Source organism: Somniosus microcephalus, chromosome 9 (assembly GCF_052327205.1).
Source record: "Somniosus microcephalus isolate GS21.2 chromosome 9, FLI_Smic_1.0, whole genome shotgun sequence".
Lineage (NCBI taxonomy): Eukaryota > Metazoa > Chordata > Chondrichthyes > Squaliformes > Somniosidae > Somniosus > Somniosus microcephalus.
Genome location: NC_140995.1, coordinates 212,018,685 through 212,035,878, shown reverse-complemented (window position 1 = coordinate 212,035,878; position 17,194 = coordinate 212,018,685). Strand labels below are relative to the sequence as shown.

Here is a 17,194-nt window from a genome sequence, read left to right as displayed (position 1 = left end):
GTAGGTAGCTTGTAGTTTATTCTCGTCAACCATGCGGTCCATCTCACGTTGGAAGACCGAGACCCCATTTGTTACCCCGAAGGGCACTCTGAGAAAATGGTAGAGGCGTCCGTTCGCCTCAAAGGCGGTGTATGGGCGGTCCTCCGTTCTAATGGGGAGCTGGTGATACGCGGATTTGAGGTCGATAGTCGAGAAGACTCGGTATTGCGCGATCTGGTTGACCATTTCTGATATGCGGGGTAAAGGGTAGGTGTCCAGCTGGGTATAAATATTAACAGTCTGGCTGTAGTCAATTACCATCCGTTTCTTTGCGCTATTTTTAACTATGACTACTTGGGCACGCCACGGACTGGTACTGCATTCAATAATGCCTTCCCGCAGGAGTCTGTCCACTTCCGCCTTGATAAAGTGTCTGTCTTCCAGACTGTACCGTCTACTTTTGGTCGCTATGGGCCTACAGTTCGGAGCGAGATTAGCGAATAAAGAGGGCGGGCTGATTTTTAAGGTTGATAGCCCACAGACTGTGAGTGGCGGCTGTTACCCGCCATATGCTAGCGTGACACTTTCGTGGTGGCACTGGAAGTCCAGGCCCAAGATTACATTAACACAGAGTTCTGGCATCACGAGCAGTTTAAAATCCTTGTAGTCCGTGCCTTTTACAGTCAGTGTTACTACACAGTAGCCCAAAATGTCCGAAGTGTGGGGCTTAGCAGCCATAGCAATTCTGCTCCGTGTAGGGGTTACCGTTAATGAGTGCCGCCGTACCAGGCTAGGGTGGATAAAACTCTCGGTACTCCCACAGTCAATTAAACATTTCGTTAAATTCCCGTTTATCTGTATGTCCATCATAGATTTTGTCAACGGGTGTGGCCTGGATTGATCCACCGTGATCGAAGCCACTGTTGGGCCCTGGGCGGCCGTTGAGTCGGGAAAAGATGGCGGATCCCAAGATGGCGGCCCGCATGGCACGCACGAGGCGGTGACGGAGTTGGAAATTGGATTCCCCCTGCAGACTTTGCTAAAATGCCCTTTTTTCTTACATTTGAAGCATGTAGCGTCCTTCGCTGGGCATCGTTGTCTGGGGTGCTTGGCCTGGCCGCAGAAGTAGCATTTCGGGCCTCGAGACATTGCCGCTGTAGTAGGACTCCTGGGTGAACTTCTGTGTGGGGACTCCGGCGGCATAGAGCTGGTCTGAGACCTGGATGGGGAAGATGGCTGATTCCAAGATGGCGGCCCGCTCGGCGCGCACGAGGCGGTGAGGGCCGCATGGCCGGAAGAATAAGAGTCAGAGTTTTTCTGGGCCACATCCAGCGATCGCGCAGTGGCCACTGCCTTTTTTAAGTCCAGGACCTGCTTCTCCAGCAGTCTCTGCCGGATATAATTCGATTTGAGGCCCGTGATGAAGGAATCGCAGACCAATTCGTCAGAGTACACGTTGGCCGTCACGGCCTTGCAGTTACAGTCCCGGACCAAGTCTTTTAGGCCCTGTAAGAAATCGTCCATTGATTCCTCAGGTCGCTGCCTGCGTGTAGCCAGCAGATGTCTGGCGTATACACTTCGTTTACTGGCCTCTGGTATTGGGCCTTCAGGATAGTGATGGCCTCCGTGTAAGAGGTGGCGTCCTGGATGAACGAATAAATCCGATGACTAACGCGAGTAGTCAGTAGACTCAGTTTATCTACCTCGCTAGCGGATGAGGCCCTCCCGAAGAGTTCGAAGCATTTGAGCCAGTGTCCAAATTGATTTGATGCTTCAGCAGAATGTGGATCCAAGTCCAGACGCTCTGGTTTTAGGAGTCGATCCATCCTAGTATTCTTTAGTGATTAAAATTGATGTGCCTTCAATAACCACAAAACTAGAAGTTATAGACTTTAACAAGTTGGCTTTTAATCACCAAGATCAGAGCTAACATCTCAACACACCGACTGGCTCACAGGAATGAGTCATACAGATCCTGGGATCTGTAAGTAAGAGAAGTCAGGGGCGGAGCCAAGATCCAAGACCTGGAACCTTCCAGGTTAGTCAGGAAAGAGGAAGTGAAACTATACACCGTGTGGGGGAGGGTCATATACATGAGTGCAAAACGAATACAGGCAAGACAAACAGATTTCATTACATAGATATATATAAATAAAATACATATATATAAAAATAAATAAAATTATATATATATACTAGCTGAAGTGCCCGGCGGTGCCGAGGGTCTTTTGAGGGCATGTTGTTGTTGGAAGAGAGGGCGACTGGGGGGTGGTAAGAGAGCGAGCAACCGGGGGGGGGGGGGGGGGGGGGGGGGGGGGAGGAAGAGAGAGCGAGCGACCGGGGGGGGGGAAGGGAGCGCGCGGCCGGGGGGTGGGGGAAGGGAGAGCGCGCGACCGGGGGGGGGGGGGGGGGGAGTCCCGCCCCCCCGATGTCCCGAGCCCCGATCTCACGAGGCCCGCGCCCCGCCGCCGATCTCCCGAGGCTGACTCCTGCCCCACCCGCCTTTACTAACATGGCGGCGGCAGTGGCGACGCTCGGCTCAGGCCCGCACCCTCCAGCCTTCACAAATATGGCGGCGATCGCGAGCCGCTTGTTCAGCGCGACGGGAGGTGCCTGGCTCGGGCGTGGCTGGGCAACAGAGACCCAGGCTTACTGGCCTGGAAAAACGGTTAAAGGTAGGAAAATTCGAGATATATAAATAAGAGATATATATTATATATATAGATAGAGATAGATAGATATATATACATACACACACACGTATTTCTATTTGCTTTCTATAACAAGGTTCCAAAAAACCATTATAAATTAATTGCCTCGCCGAATGATTGCAGCTTCATTCAGTCAATTACCTGGGTTGCTGGATCGTACGTTGCTTGAGTCTGGATGCCTCTTACATTACTACCATGTCCTCGTTCTGTCATTGCAAACATTCCAGTAAATTTTAAGTCCTATAAATTTGATTGTGGAAAAACAACAACATGACATGAATACACGGCAGCCGATTTCTCTTCCACTTGTTTTTGCTCTGCTTCGAACGTTACTTGCAATAAACTGTTAAGACCCAGTGATTTCCTCCTCTGTTGGCTCAGAAGGTAAGAACGCACCATGCATTGTGGCTTTGATTCCCTGGTCTGTGCTGCTAACAAGTAGTCCAATTTAAAGTTCTCATCTTCATGTTTAAATCCCTTCATGGCCTTGCCCCTCCTTATTTCTGTACACCGCGCCCCCCACCCCCCCCACACACGCTCTGCCTCTCAATTGGCAGCCGTGCTTTCAGCCACCTGGGCCGCACACTGAACTCAGTGACACATAGGCAAGAGTCGTACCCACTGAGTCAAGCCGACACTCCGGGTCAATCAGGATGCACTTATAATCAACGATCCCTCAGCTGTGCGGCCCACACAGGCCACTCACCAGCTTTTCCACGGTAAATATCACATTTGCACAGAAATTTAAAGGGACCACGCATTAAAAGAAACCGGCCGCACAAAACAAAGCGCAGCTTACAGGGCACATAGCTTATAATACACTGTTCCTTTAAGCAATTCTTTGCAAGTGTGAACGACAAAAACCTAAGCGTTTGCTTTGTATAAATTAGTGAAGAAAACTTTAAAACAAGATGATCCTCAAGGCAAAAAACTGTAACAAGTTAGCAGCTGCTGTGCAATCAGACATACAATTCTCTATTTAAACTAACATGGTCAGGGGAGGTAAAACGAAAGAGTAGACAGCCTAGAAGGGAAAGCAAGCTTTAGCTGTCTTGGTAATAAGGAGGTAGAAAGGATGAAAGAGGTTAAAGCAGGACAAGAGATAGTAAAAAAAAAATCAGGGTGTGGAAAGGCAAAAAAAATGAAAATTGCCAAACTAAGAGAATCCAAACTAACATGTATGTGTTTTAATGCAGAATTTACGAAACAGAAATTAAGGGAGTAGAGAGTCATCAATTAAAAAAAGAAAATCATGATATAATAGCAACAACTGAAATATGACTGCAGTTGGGTCAGAACTGGCAATTAAATATTCCTGGACACAGAACCCATCAGGAAATAAAGAAAGGCTTGCAATTATAGAGCGTCTTTCATGACCTCAGGACGTCCCAAAGCGCTTTACAGCCAACGCAGAACTTTTTGAAGCGTCGTCACTGTTGCGACGTCGGAAACGCCAGCAGCCGATTCGCGCACAGCAAGCTCCCACAAACAGCAGTGTGTTAAATGACCAGATCACCATTTTTAGTGACGCTGGTTTAAGATGGATAAGGAATAAAGAAAAGGAGGAAGACGAATAGCGGCATTAAAATCAGAGACAGCAGGATTTAAATAAAGAAATGCTCCAAACAAATGCTCTTTGGATTGAGCTGAGGAATAGCAAAGGGACCATCACACCAGTGGGAGTATATAATGGACTGCCAAGCGAACGACACAAAATTAAGGATGAAACTTGTAGACAAATTGGAAAGGCACATATTAACAATAGCGTTCTTTCTAACTGTAGGAGATTTCAATTATCCAAAAATAGACTAGGCTAGGGAAAATATATGCGGTGTGTTCAGGACTGTTTCCCAGTCAATATCTTGCTAAAAAGTGAATGAAGCACTATGTCTTGTCTCTGGGTAGAGGCAGATGACCTAAAAGTAGGGCAACATTTGAGAAGCAGTTACAATATAATTAGGTTCAGCGTGAACACAGAAGGAGGAAAAGGAAAAGCTCAGGACAATGGTACTGGACAAGAAAATAAATCAAATTTTAGTGAGATAAATGGGCCTTTGTCTAGATTAAATGGATGGAAAAATTGGCAAACAGAACTCTAGATCAGCAATGGGAAATACAAAAACCAGGAAATGGAAGGGTAGAAGTAATCATTTCACAAATACATGGATTAGAGTGAGATTTTTAAATGCTGAAGTGCATCAGTCTGGTTAGAAAATAAGTTGTGTGAAATGAATATACGATAGCATAGATTGTTTGGGTAAATACAGTGACACATACCTTTAAGGGCTGAAACCACTTTTCAATGTGCTCCTGGCTGCCAAGGTTGATGACTGCCCCGCCAAACAACCAACAGACCACACCCATCTACAGGTCAAGAGCAGGAAGAGGCATAAAGTCAACACAATTAAACAAATTTTCAGCACCGAAGGCTTTCAGATTAATTTGGCAATGCACAGGAGACAGTTAACTGGTCCGCACTGGCTTGTGTGGTTTTAGAACAATTCCCACAATTCAATACAATCAATGTGGAGGGAGGGAGGGAGAGAAAGAAAGCGGTTGAAAGGCAAAAAAAAAATGGATGTTTGGAATTGTGCTTTTATAAAACTACTTGGTCCACTGTGTTCATTTAGTTCAACTGGCCATTTTCTCCTCCTGAAGGCTACGGTCTTAACCTAGGTTAGTAAGCGCTCGGTCGCTACAACCTCCAAACCACTCCTGCAGCAACCAGCAACATAAAGGAATCCAACAAGTTCAGTTTCTGCTTCACAAGCTGGAACTTCACCTTTCAATGCCTTGAGTTATTGGTCTGATACGAAAAGGTTAAACCTTCCTAACTCAAAGGAGTAACAGGCAGCTCCAACTCAGACCTGCAATCCTCTGCTCAGGGGGCAGGCACTCCTTATCCCTCACTGAACCTAGTCTTGCTCCATCCATTTTTCCCCCCAAACATAATGGTAATTATTCATTTTTAGCATTAATGCACATGGTTATAAGCAACGTAATTTCACTTTTGATTTTAATACCTGTATTTCCGCTGGTTGGGGATTCTAGGACTAGGGGACATAGCCTAAAAATTAGAGCCAGGCCTTTCAGGAGTGAAATTAGGAAACACTTCTACACACAAAGGGTGGTAGAAGTTTGGAACCTTCTTCCGCAAACGTCAATTGATGCTGGGTCAATTGTTAATTTTAAATCTGAGATTGATAATACCTTTGGTTAACAAAATTCTAAGGGCTATGGGCCAAAGGCGGGTATATGGAATTAGGTCGCAGATCAGCCATGATCTCATTGAATGGCGGAACAGGCTCGAGGGGCTGAATGACCTACTCCTGTTCCTATGTATATTTTATGTCAAACTAAATTGCAAATACAGTACAGAATTTCAGAGGGTATATTCCATAATTGAAAGTAGCAGCCAAGAGTCCAAAGATCAAGCTATATACCCACACATTGTGTCGGTAATCGGTACACACAGCTCTTTGAAGCTATAAATGTCTTGCTTTCAATTTAGTTCCAAAAACACAGACTCATTTAAATAAGTGTCATTCTTAAACTAAAATTAGAACTGTAACTCGGCAACGTGTGAATGAAGGCCTTGAACAGTTTGGACAATGTAACTGACCTGGAGTTCAAGCACGAGGTGTAGCCTGAACAGTGTCAATACAAAGAGCACCACACTTCCCACTTAGATACAGTTCATAATTACATGAAAGAGACCAGCCACCAAACGGATGACTGGCAAGGTCGCCAAGTGAGTGGTGACATTCAAGCTCAGAGGCAGAATAAAAACGAAATACTGCAGAACCAGCAAGTATTCCATTTATACATATTAATATTTTGGCCAACTTATTTTTTTCCCCCAAGTTCTGCTCCTGCTAAAGTGTTCGTTCCTGCAGACGGTCAGGTTACTGCTGTCACAAAGCACAACATATCTTTGAAGGAGCAATGGGGAAAATCAAAACCGGCAACCTGGGGGGTCAGGAGAGGTTTTATAAGGTTTTTTCCTCCCCTTTTCATAACATAGAATTTCCTTTCCTCACCGATTTCCCCCCACCCCTCCTTTCTCCCAAAAGACCACTGACTGCCTTGCTGGAATATGGTTCTAAAGGCATGGCATTCCCTGCAGTACCTCACCCATGTGGCCATTAGTCATCTGCAAGCTTTAGCATCGAGTGTCTGCGGGATATGCAACCAGCTCGATCTGTCTTCGCCAGATGTCAACACACATGGGCAGCATTCCCGAACAGCAGGACTCCTGGAAGATTTCCCCATCCTAACTCAAGGCCCCCCCCCCCACAGACCAGTGATTGAACCTGGGGCCTATGCACATCTCAGTTGCTTACCAGATACACTCACTGTGCTATCGGTAGAGCTCGGGACCAGGTCTTCTCGGGGGCGGGGGCAGTGGTTTGGGTTCTAGTTGGCTACCTCCCTTGGGTAGGTTGCAAGTGTTTGGTTAAATCCATCAAAGGACAATTACACATGATCCGTGGAAGGAACCCATAATTGTACAGTTAGATCCCTTTACAACATTAAGGATTACATAGTTTGTCTTTGGAAGTCAGGGTAGCCACAATAATTATCAATCTGTGCTGATCTACATTCCATCCTAGAAGAGAGATAGTAAATCTGAATTGAGCGATCAAAGTCAGAACAATCACCATTATTCACCTGAGCCTTGACAACGAAGGGGGAATTCTTCTCCGCAATCCCACCCAAAATCAGGCAGGATTTTAGTGGAGAATGAGAGAAAATTTGGGTGCTGAAAGCCATCACCGTCCCAACCACGATGTCCCTTCCAGTCTCAGTCACCTGGACCGCCAATAGCCACGCCTTCCCAGCCTGTGCATGCAAATGTCATGGGGGGGGGGGGGGGGCGTTAAAGGGTGGGTCCCAGGTGCCCAGCAGACTTCCCTCCCTCCTGCTGGGGCTGCCATTAGGAAGGTGGCAGTCAGTCCTGGGAAGTGGCGATAAAGGTCCCCTAATGGAAGGAGAGGGGGTCTCTGCAGCCTCCTCTCCCTCCAAATTGGGCCTCGGTCGAGGCCTTCCATGGGTGCCTCGCTGCTACGTCGGGGTGCTTCTGTCCCTTTACCCCCTCCCCCCACCCTCTTCTGGTGCTGCAATGGAAACCCTGCATCAGAACGGTCAGGATGTTTCCTGCCCTCACACCAGCAGGCTCCTTCTCGATGGTAGGAATCCTGTCAGGAGCGGGCTGCACACGCTAAATAAACCCCAACCAAGGAACATAGAGGGGAGTTGGGGTGAAAGTCCTCCCCTGTCCGAACTTCACCCTGAAGGGGGGGAATTCCCCCCACCGAGCGTCGACATTATATTTGGAACAAGGGGCATCATTCACACACAGCGACTTCCTTTGCACCGCTCAACTAATTGCTGGATAATCCCACTGAGCTTTCGGATAAGACGAATCTGAGATTTTCAGTCCAGAATCCCAGCACTATACAACGATTACTAAAGCATCGATCCTGTTCTCTAAGAGTGGGATGGAGCATGGCATCCATTGTATGTGATTTTTCACCACAAGATCCATCCTCCCCAGTTTATGTCACTCTTCACATCTTTTTTTAAAACTTCATAAAATAAATTACTGCCGACACTTTTAGAATGTTGTAAACACAGAGCGCTTGTTGCTTGAACCTTGGCAGAAAATCAGAACAATTCGGAGTTCACTAAGAAACATATGCACCTGAAGAGTTTAGGGGGAAAAAAAGAGCCAAGTGCTTTTTTTTTACATTTTGTCTTTATCCTAGTCAATTTTCTCCTCTCCTGAAGGTGTCCATTTCTTTCTAGGATACAGTTCTATGGGCCGCAGGTAATTATTCTTAGATTTGCCCCAAGATACTCCCATCACACTATTTCCATTATCCTTGTCTGTTCAGCTTAAACTTATTTATTAAATACCTTCCTTTTAGAATCAAAGCATGATACAGCACAGAAGGAGGTAATTCGGCCCATCGTGCCTGTGCTGGCTCTTTGAAAGGGTTGTCCAATTAGTCCCACTCCCCGCCCTTTCCCCATAGCCCTGTATATGTTTTCCCCTTCAAGTATTTATCCAATTCCCTTTAGAAAGTTACTATTGAATCGGTTTCCACCACCCTTCAGGCAGTGCATTCCAGATCAGAACAACTTGCTGTGTTAAAAAAAAAAGTTTCCTCATGTCGCCTCTCTTCTTTCGCCAATCACCTTAAATCTCTGCCCTCTGGTTACCGACCCTTCTGCCACTGGAAAGAGTTTCTCCTTATTTCTTCTATCAAAATCCTTTTGAACACCTCTATCAAAGCTCCCCTTAACCTTCTCTGCTCCGAGGAGAACAATCCCTGCTTTTCCACATAACTGAAGTCCCTCACCCCTGGTACCTTTCCAGTAAATCTCTTCTGCACCCTCTCCAAGGCCTTGACATCCTTCCTTCCTGATGGAGTCCTTCAAGCTCCTCCAAAGTAGATGGCTGTTTGTCACAAGCTCATCTCGGGGCACTAAAAAATGTGCCTTTTGACCAGACGAAGGCGCTCTGGGGGTGGCCTTTCCCCATCCCCCGTTGACCCTCATCAATCCCGTCTCTGAGCACTCATGCCTTTCCTCCCACTCTTAAAAGCAACTAAGTTGCGTCCCCCAGTTGTGACTGGTGACCCAGCTTTCTTTAAGGCATTCATGAAGCTTTTACTAACATAGGATTATCAGTATACCATTGGAAAATACTGTAACGCACAAATAAAAAAAAAAAATTAAACATAGAATTTACGGCACAGAAACAAGCCATTCGGCCCGACTGGTCTATGCCGGAGTTTATGCTCCACACGAGTCTCCTCCCAATCTACTTCATCTCACCCCATCAGCATAACCTTTTATTCCTTTCTCCTTCATGTACTTATCTAGCTTTACCTAAATGCATCTATGTTATTCGCCTCAAGTTCTCCATGTAGTAGCAGATTCCACATTCTAACCAAGTTACTTTGTAAAATCTTCCCTTTAATCTGAATAACAGTCTTGCCTTACCTTTACTCCGGTTGCAAGGTCAGCGGTGGAAAGTACTTCTCCAATTGCCAGACTTTTATTGACACAGTGCTTTTTCTTTTCTATCTAAAAGAACAGCCAACACAAGATTTCAAATTTACTTTTATAAAAAAAATAGCAACAGTTCCCGCAGAGCAAGTTCACATTATGAACAAAGTAGTCAGGAGAGTACAGCTTTGGGTGGGGTAGGTAGAAAGGGCAGGAAGAGAGAAATTGAAAAGCAAGTCAAGCAGGCAACTGTCCCACAGCTCCCAGTTCTCAAGTGGTACTGGCAGACACCTGGAAGGAAATCACTCGCCCAATCTCGGTCAGAAAAGTGCACAGACTTCAAATGGTGAAATGGTCCAAGATAGGATAAAGAAGTTTAAAAAAAATAATCTATCTGCATTATTTATAGTTAGATAATTCTAACAGTGGCCTGACCAGCACGTTATAAACAAACTTGAATTTATGTATAGCCTTTCCCATTCTCAGGATGTATCCAAGTGCTTCACAGTTAACTAATTACTTTTGAACCGTAGTCAATATTGGGCCAGAAATTCGGGTCCCCATGGGTGAGTACGCGCTGTGTACTCGCCCGTAAGGCCAATAGAAGTGCCGGTTTCGGTCGTGCACTGCGCATGCGCTGGAAACCGGAACTTCCGTTCTCTTGAAGGAAGGGGTTCGGAGGTCAAACGCATGCGCCGGAGAGGCAGCGCGTAGACCTGGAACTTCCGGTATTTTTACAGGTTTCTCCATGCGGGTAAGTCCCTAGCAGCTGCGCGTGAAAAAAGCAGTCGCAAGGCCTGCTTTTAACAAGGTAAGAGGTTAATTAAGTAAAATTAAAACATTTTTCCCCACAGGTTTATCATTTTAAAATACTTTAAAAAAGGTAAGTTTATTTTTAGCCCCGTTAAAAACTTTAATTTTTTCAAACATTTAAATTTTTGTTTAAAATAGTTAATTTATGTAATTTATTCGTTATTTTAAAAATGTGATTTAAAAAAAAAAAAAATTATCTGAAGTTTTACTTAGGTTTTGGGGCTGATCTCTATTCATAGATTTGACAGGTCTTCCTGTCAAATCTATGAATGGAGATTCCCTGCTCCGGTTGGCTCCCCATGGCCCACATGATCCCAGGGGACGCTGCAAACTAACTGCACTTCTGGGATACGCGAACACTGCACACCAGCAGCTGGAGGAGGCCCAGGATCGGAATCCCAGGTGGGCCCACAGCACAACGGCAGGCTCGCTATGTAAAGCTCGCTATGTAAGTGCAGGTTGGGGGCTTGCGCCTGCGGGAAGCCTCCGACCCGAATTTCTGGCCCAATATTGTCATGTCGGCTAATTTATGCAGATCAAGGTCCCATCTTGAGCAAAGAGATGAACAACCAACTAATCTGTATTTGGTGTTAAGTGTTGGCCGAGACACCAGGTGAACTCCGCTCTTCTTTGAATGGTGTACTGTACTGAAGTGTCAGCCTAGATTATGTGCTCACGTCCTGCAGCGGGGAAGGAACCCCATGAGCTTCTGTCTCAATGGTGAGCACTATCACGGAGTCAACCTGACAACTGAAGAGCCTCAGCATTACTTCGATAAACTTGTATTCTACACGTTATGGCTATATTACCCAGTATTCGTTTAGCTTTGTTAATTGCTTCACCAGGACATTGATATTGATGCATCTATTGTTCTTCCAACTCCCTTCCTAAACTGTTCCATCTTAATTCAATCCCATTCATTGTATGCTTATATCCCAGATTTTTTTTTTTTTTTTTTTTTGAGCTGTGTTTAGTAACCTCCATTGCTCAGAGTTGAAATTAATTTGCCACATTTCTGTCCAATCGTAATGCCAATTTAAATCATCATGCAAATCTTTTGCTGCATCCTTTTCGCAACCGCTCTCCTTAAATTTGTGTTGTCAGCAAATTACAGTTTCTAATTAAAACTCAAAATCCCATTTGCTCTTCTAATTATTTTTTTCTGCTTGCAATTCTGCTTTTCAGCATGTGTGCATTTGGAAAGAGAGAGATCTTGGGATGCAATGAGAATTTTACCATCTAGGGTTTATTTCCATTCGATGCTCTCTTCCCCAAAATACACATTACTTAGTAACGTTTGCAAGTTTTGTAACATTAATCACTGCTGAAATGTAGGAAACACGGTAGCCAATTTGCACACAGCAAGATCCCACAAGCAGGAATGAGATAATGACCAGATTATCTGTTTCTTTCTAGAGGTGTTGGTTGAGGGATAAATATTAGCCAGGACACCAGAAGATCTCCGCTGCTCTTCTTCAAATAACTTCATGTGATCTTTTACATTCACCGGAGGGCGAACAGGGCCTCGGTTTGACGTCTCATCCGAAAGACGGCACCTCCAACAGTTCAGCACTCCCTCAGTATTGCACAAGTGTCTGTAGTCAGCCTAGATTATGCGCTCAAGTCTCATTCTGTTTTATATTCTGTTTGACTATGCTAATAGATTGGATTTTTCAAGCAAATTATTCTGTAAGAATACCTGTTCTTCCAACTGTTGTTGAACCGTTGGTAACTTTATAACAAACTTGACTCGTTCGGAAGATAGGTCTCGCATCTCATCCAGACTTAGGTCATAACTACAAAGAACAGATTACCAGAAACAAAGAACTTTAAGCACCAAATATTATCTTCATCTTCCAAAAAATCCCAAGTGTTTAAATCATTTAACACTTACAAATCTAAAACGTGTTTTAAATGACAATTATAATAAATGTAGAATAAAACTAGAGCTTAATATTGGCAAACACTTGCATACCCTAGGGACGTGAAATACTTGAGGTAGTAGCCAACAGTAATATCTATTTATCCCCTTTGAGTCCTACACACAACTTGCATTTATATAGTGCCATTAACATAGTAAAACATCCCAATGGCACTTCACATGAGCATCATCAGACAAAAATTGACAATGAGTCACACAGCGATATTAGGACAGGTGACCAAAAGCTTGATCAAAGAGGTAGGTTTTTAAGGGCCGACTTAGAGGAGAGAATGGTAACGAGGCGGAGAGATTTAGGGAGGGAATTCCAGAGCTTAGGGCTTAGGTAACTGAAACCACGGCTGTCAATGGTGGAGCAAAAAAAATTGGGAATGCGCAAGAGGCCAGAATTGAAGGAGCACTGAGATCTCGGAGGGTTGTAGGACTGGAGGATGTTAGAGATAGGGAGGGGGGCGAGGCCATGAGGGATTTGAACACAAGGATTAGAATTTTAAAATCGTTGCCGGACTGGGAGCCAGTGTACGTCAGCAAGCACAGGGGTGATGGGCGATCGAGACTTGGTTCGAGTTAGGATACGGGCAGAAGAGTTTTAAATGTACTCAAATTTACAGAGGGTGGTAGGCTGACCAGAAAAGCATTGGAATGGTCGAATATGAAAGTAACAAAGGCATGGATGAAGGTTTCAGCAGTAGATGGACTGAGGCTGGGGCGAAGATGGGTGATGTTACGGTCTTGGTGATGGAGAGGACATGGGGTCGGAAGCTCAGCTCAGGGTCAAATAGAATGCCAAGGGACTTGCGAACAGTCTGTGACATCACCCACCTCAACCCACCGGCTGCTGGAACTGTCTTCCATGCCTTTATCACCTCCAGACTCGACTATTTCAATCTTCTCCCGGCTTGTCTTTATAGTCTTCCCCCTCCCTATCGCTGTAAACTCTTCCAGTCTTAAAACCTGCCAACTCCCCCACCCCCCCCCCCCCCATCCCCCACCCACTGAACTCTCCATTCCCATGACTCCGGCCTCATGCCTTTTTCCCTCCTTTCGCGGCCGTGCCTTCAGTCACCTCGGCCCCAAGCTCTGGAATTCCCTTCTTAAACCCTCTGCCTCTCCGCCTTCCTCTACTCCTTTAAGACCCTCCTTAAAACCCATTTTGTTGACAAAGCTTCTGGCCACACTTCTTAATATCATCGTCTTCGGCTCTGCACCATGTTTTTGATTATGTTTCTGTTCCGTGCATTGGGGCGTTAAAGGTGCAAGTTGTGTTTTGCTGTGCGGAGCCCAAATCTCAGTGACAGTGCTACAGAGGAGCTAGACGCAAGTATTTAATAGTGCCTGCGTGACTCCTAGGTTTAAATTCAATAGTTTTTATTATTACAGCACTCCATTTAAGTTGTGGCATTCAGGCCAGTATTAGTATTTTGGGGAGGACGGGGGAGCAAGAGGTGGGAAAAGAACACATTTTAGTGTTATGTCGTTAGAGTCCAACTGGAAACAGCCAAGCGATAGGAAACACTACACCATGTATTTTGCAGAGGCAACAGAGCCTCTACTGGACTAGGGCCACACAATAACCTCAAATCAGCCAGAGTTCCCCGACTAGTTCAATCAATTCATCTATTCAGAAAATCTGTTTGTGTTATCGCGTCAGCAGTGGGGAAATCAATTGGACGGTTTCAGAATGTTGTTTATTTTCTCACTGGTGATGCTACTTAAAAAAAAAAGTTAATATCTCCATTAGTATTGGCACTTTTTTTTTTTTTAAATTAAATACTTGGGGGGGGGTGGGCTACACCTGGAGACAACTGAAGCAATTTGACTCTGGCTATGTCCCTAACAGTCTGGTTCAGCAACTGATGTACAAGCTATGGAAATCCAGCCAACAGGGTGGAGGAATATGTTCCACTCGCCTGTGAAGCAATGGAGTAGATTTTCATCTTCACTGCCTGGGCGGCAATCCAGCGGAGCATATTGCCCACCTCTTATAGAACCCGCCTGATTTTCATTCCATTGATGACAACAACCTGCATTTATATAGAGCCTTTAACGTGGCAAAATGTCCCAAGACGCTTCACATGAGCAATTATCAAACAAAATTTGACACCAAGCCTCAAACAGATATTAGGACAGGTGACCAAAAACTTTGTCAAAGAGGTAGGTTTTAAGAAGTGTCAAGGAGGAGAGAGAGGTAGAGACACTTAGGGAGGGAATGCCACAACCTTGGGTTTAGGCAACTGAAGGCACGTCCGCCAATGGTGGGCCGACAGAAATTGGAGATGTGCAAGAGGCCAGAATTGGAGGAACACAGAGATCTCGGAGGGTTGCAGGAGGTTACAGAGACAGGGAGGGGCGAGACCATAGAGGAATTTGAACACAGGATGAGAATTTTACATTCGAGGCATTGCCAGATCAGGAGCCAAACTGTGAGCAAAGGGGTGATGGGTGAACGGGACTTGGTGCAAATTAGGTTCCGGGCAATGTTTCCTTTAAGCTGCGCAGCGCTCTGCAGCTCCCGCGCAGCCGTCTCACCGGCTTTTAAATAGGAAAAAACGCGCACGCGCGGTATTTTGAATGTGCCGCGCAGCTCCTTAAAGGGGCCACACACCCCAAAAAAATTAAAGGGACCATTGGTTACGGGCAGCAATCTATAACGGGCATGCAATCCACTCCGCCAGATTACCGACCAGGCACAAAAATCTACCCCAATGTGCCGAGCTTCATGTCTGGTAGTCTAAAAAGACTTGGAATCATATCTCGGAAACATCTCATACACAACAAATTCTGTGTAGCTGCTTTTATTTGATACAGATCAGCTGCAGTAGCTCCGGTGTTCCTGATATAAATGTTAGCAGCTCTTGCGGTGTTCCTCCTCAAACGAAATCTACTGTTGCATAAGATGCAAACCCACAAGATAACCGCTTTCTGTTGTCTGGAATGCATTAACCGTATCAATGCCTAGGGGATCAATGCTGATACGGTGGTTAAGGCAGATGAGGTGTCAATACTAAACTCAGGGCCCGCCCAGAAACTATTTGACAAGTTTGTATGGCAGTTTCACAAGATGTACCCGTGGACAATCTTTCATTGCAACAGTAAATGCATAAAAATAATCAAATCTGGTAGGTCAGCACAAATATTATATACACATCACAGTATATACATATGCACACCATAATATATACATATGCACACTACCAGGCAAGACTGTCCAGTAGTTTCTGGAAGAATCCTGAATTTAGTGTCAATATATGTAAAGATGTCCAGGCAACCACTATATTAATACCACTGCCCCAACTACCAGTAACAGGTAGTGGGCACCTGGTGGGTCAGTAAATGGAAACCATACTACTGTCCTTCTGCAGGGAGAGAGATTCCTGCGGGATCCTGACTGAGACACACTACACTAATAGTGAGTAATTTATCCCGCCCAAGTCCAGGCCTTCAACTTTAGCTGAAGTATTCGCTTTGACTTGTTTAACATTTTTAAAAAATTAAAACCTTCAAAAGAATATTAAGCACCCTTAAAAAAAATGATACAGAACAGGACTGTGACTGGAACCACACCACGTGCAGCAGAAATAACATTCCAAGGAGGTGGAGGAGGAGGTCCACACGTCATGTAACGGGTATCAAAAATAACTCCACTCAAAAAAGGAGAAAACGTGAAACAAACTGCAACCCGGAAAGAGGAAGGATCCGTGCCAGCTGGCGCGGCCCGCCGGCCGGGCCACCGAGCTGTGCCCCCTCTCCTCTCCTCTCCCGGGGGGACCAGTGATTACCTGTGTTGCGAGAAGAGCTGGCTCTGGGCTGTCTGCCGGCGGAGCTCGTTCTTCAGCTGCCAGTGCTGCCCGTCCAGGTACCTGGCTAGCGAAGTGTCCCTGATGCCGAGCCGCCTTTGCATTGCATCCACCTCCTGTTGCTGGTAATGATGATGGTTTTTCCGCATTTTTTTTTAATTATTACTCTTGATTTGCTCCCCTCTCCACCTACCGTCACCTCCTCAGGCCGACAGCTTGTCCCTGGATAAAATGTATCTTTTTTTTTCCTTCCCCCCCCCTCTGGTTACTTTTCCCGCACGGCGCGGGGCGGCTCGCGCTGCTCAAGGTGCGTCAGCGCGCGACGTGTGGGCGGGGCGGCCCGGGACGGCACGGCAGGCACGTGGGAGCCAGAGCTCCAGAAGCAGCAGCAAGTGTCTTGCACTGGTTGCCCCCTCTCCCAATAAAATACACACACACACAAAAAAAAAACCCGCACTACAATATATTAAAAAAACATGGAACCTAAAATGCCAAAGATTTCTTTTTTGTTAATTGCAAATCTGAAATAATCCCACAAAGTGCTGCAGACACAAGCAACGTTACGGTGACTCCTTCTTCTTAGGCAGTCCCTCGGAACCGAGGATGACTTGCTTCCACATTAAAAATGAGCTCGCAGATGACTGATTAGTCCAATGCGGGACCTACAGTCTCTGTCACAGGTGGGGCAGACGGTGGGTGGGTGGGGTGCTTGGGTTGACGTGCACTCCTTGCACTGCCTGCGCTTGCTCCCGGCGAAGAGACTCGAGGTGTTCGGCGCCTTCCTGGATGCTTCTCCTCCACTTTGTGCGGTCTTGGGCCAGGGATTCCCAGGTGTCGGTGGGGATGTTACACTTTTTCAAGGAGGCTTTGAGGGTGTCTTTGAAGCATTTCCTCTGCCCACCTGGGGCTCTCTTGCCGTGCCGGAGCTCCGGGAGTAG

The 17,194-nt window shown here is 45.8% G+C and overlaps 1 protein-coding gene across 1 annotated transcript in view; it reads right to left on the bottom strand.

The window, feature by feature from the left end:
* Positions 1-16,604, bottom strand: part of acoxl (acyl-CoA oxidase-like) — a 348,406-nt gene extending 331,802 nt beyond the window's left edge. Inside the window, exons 1-5 of the mRNA XM_085997863.1 lie at positions 16,239-16,604; positions 12,220-12,316; positions 9,702-9,785; positions 4,968-5,054; positions 2,832-2,930 (exon numbers count right to left, since the gene is read on the bottom strand). Coding sequence (XP_085853989.1) covers positions 2,832-2,930; positions 4,968-5,054; positions 9,702-9,785; positions 12,220-12,316; positions 16,239-16,405 — 534 coding nt within the window. The 5' untranslated portion in view covers positions 16,406-16,604. The remainder of the gene's footprint in view (positions 1-2,831; positions 2,931-4,967; positions 5,055-9,701; positions 9,786-12,219; positions 12,317-16,238) is intronic.
* Between the last annotated feature and the right edge of the window lie 590 nt (positions 16,605-17,194).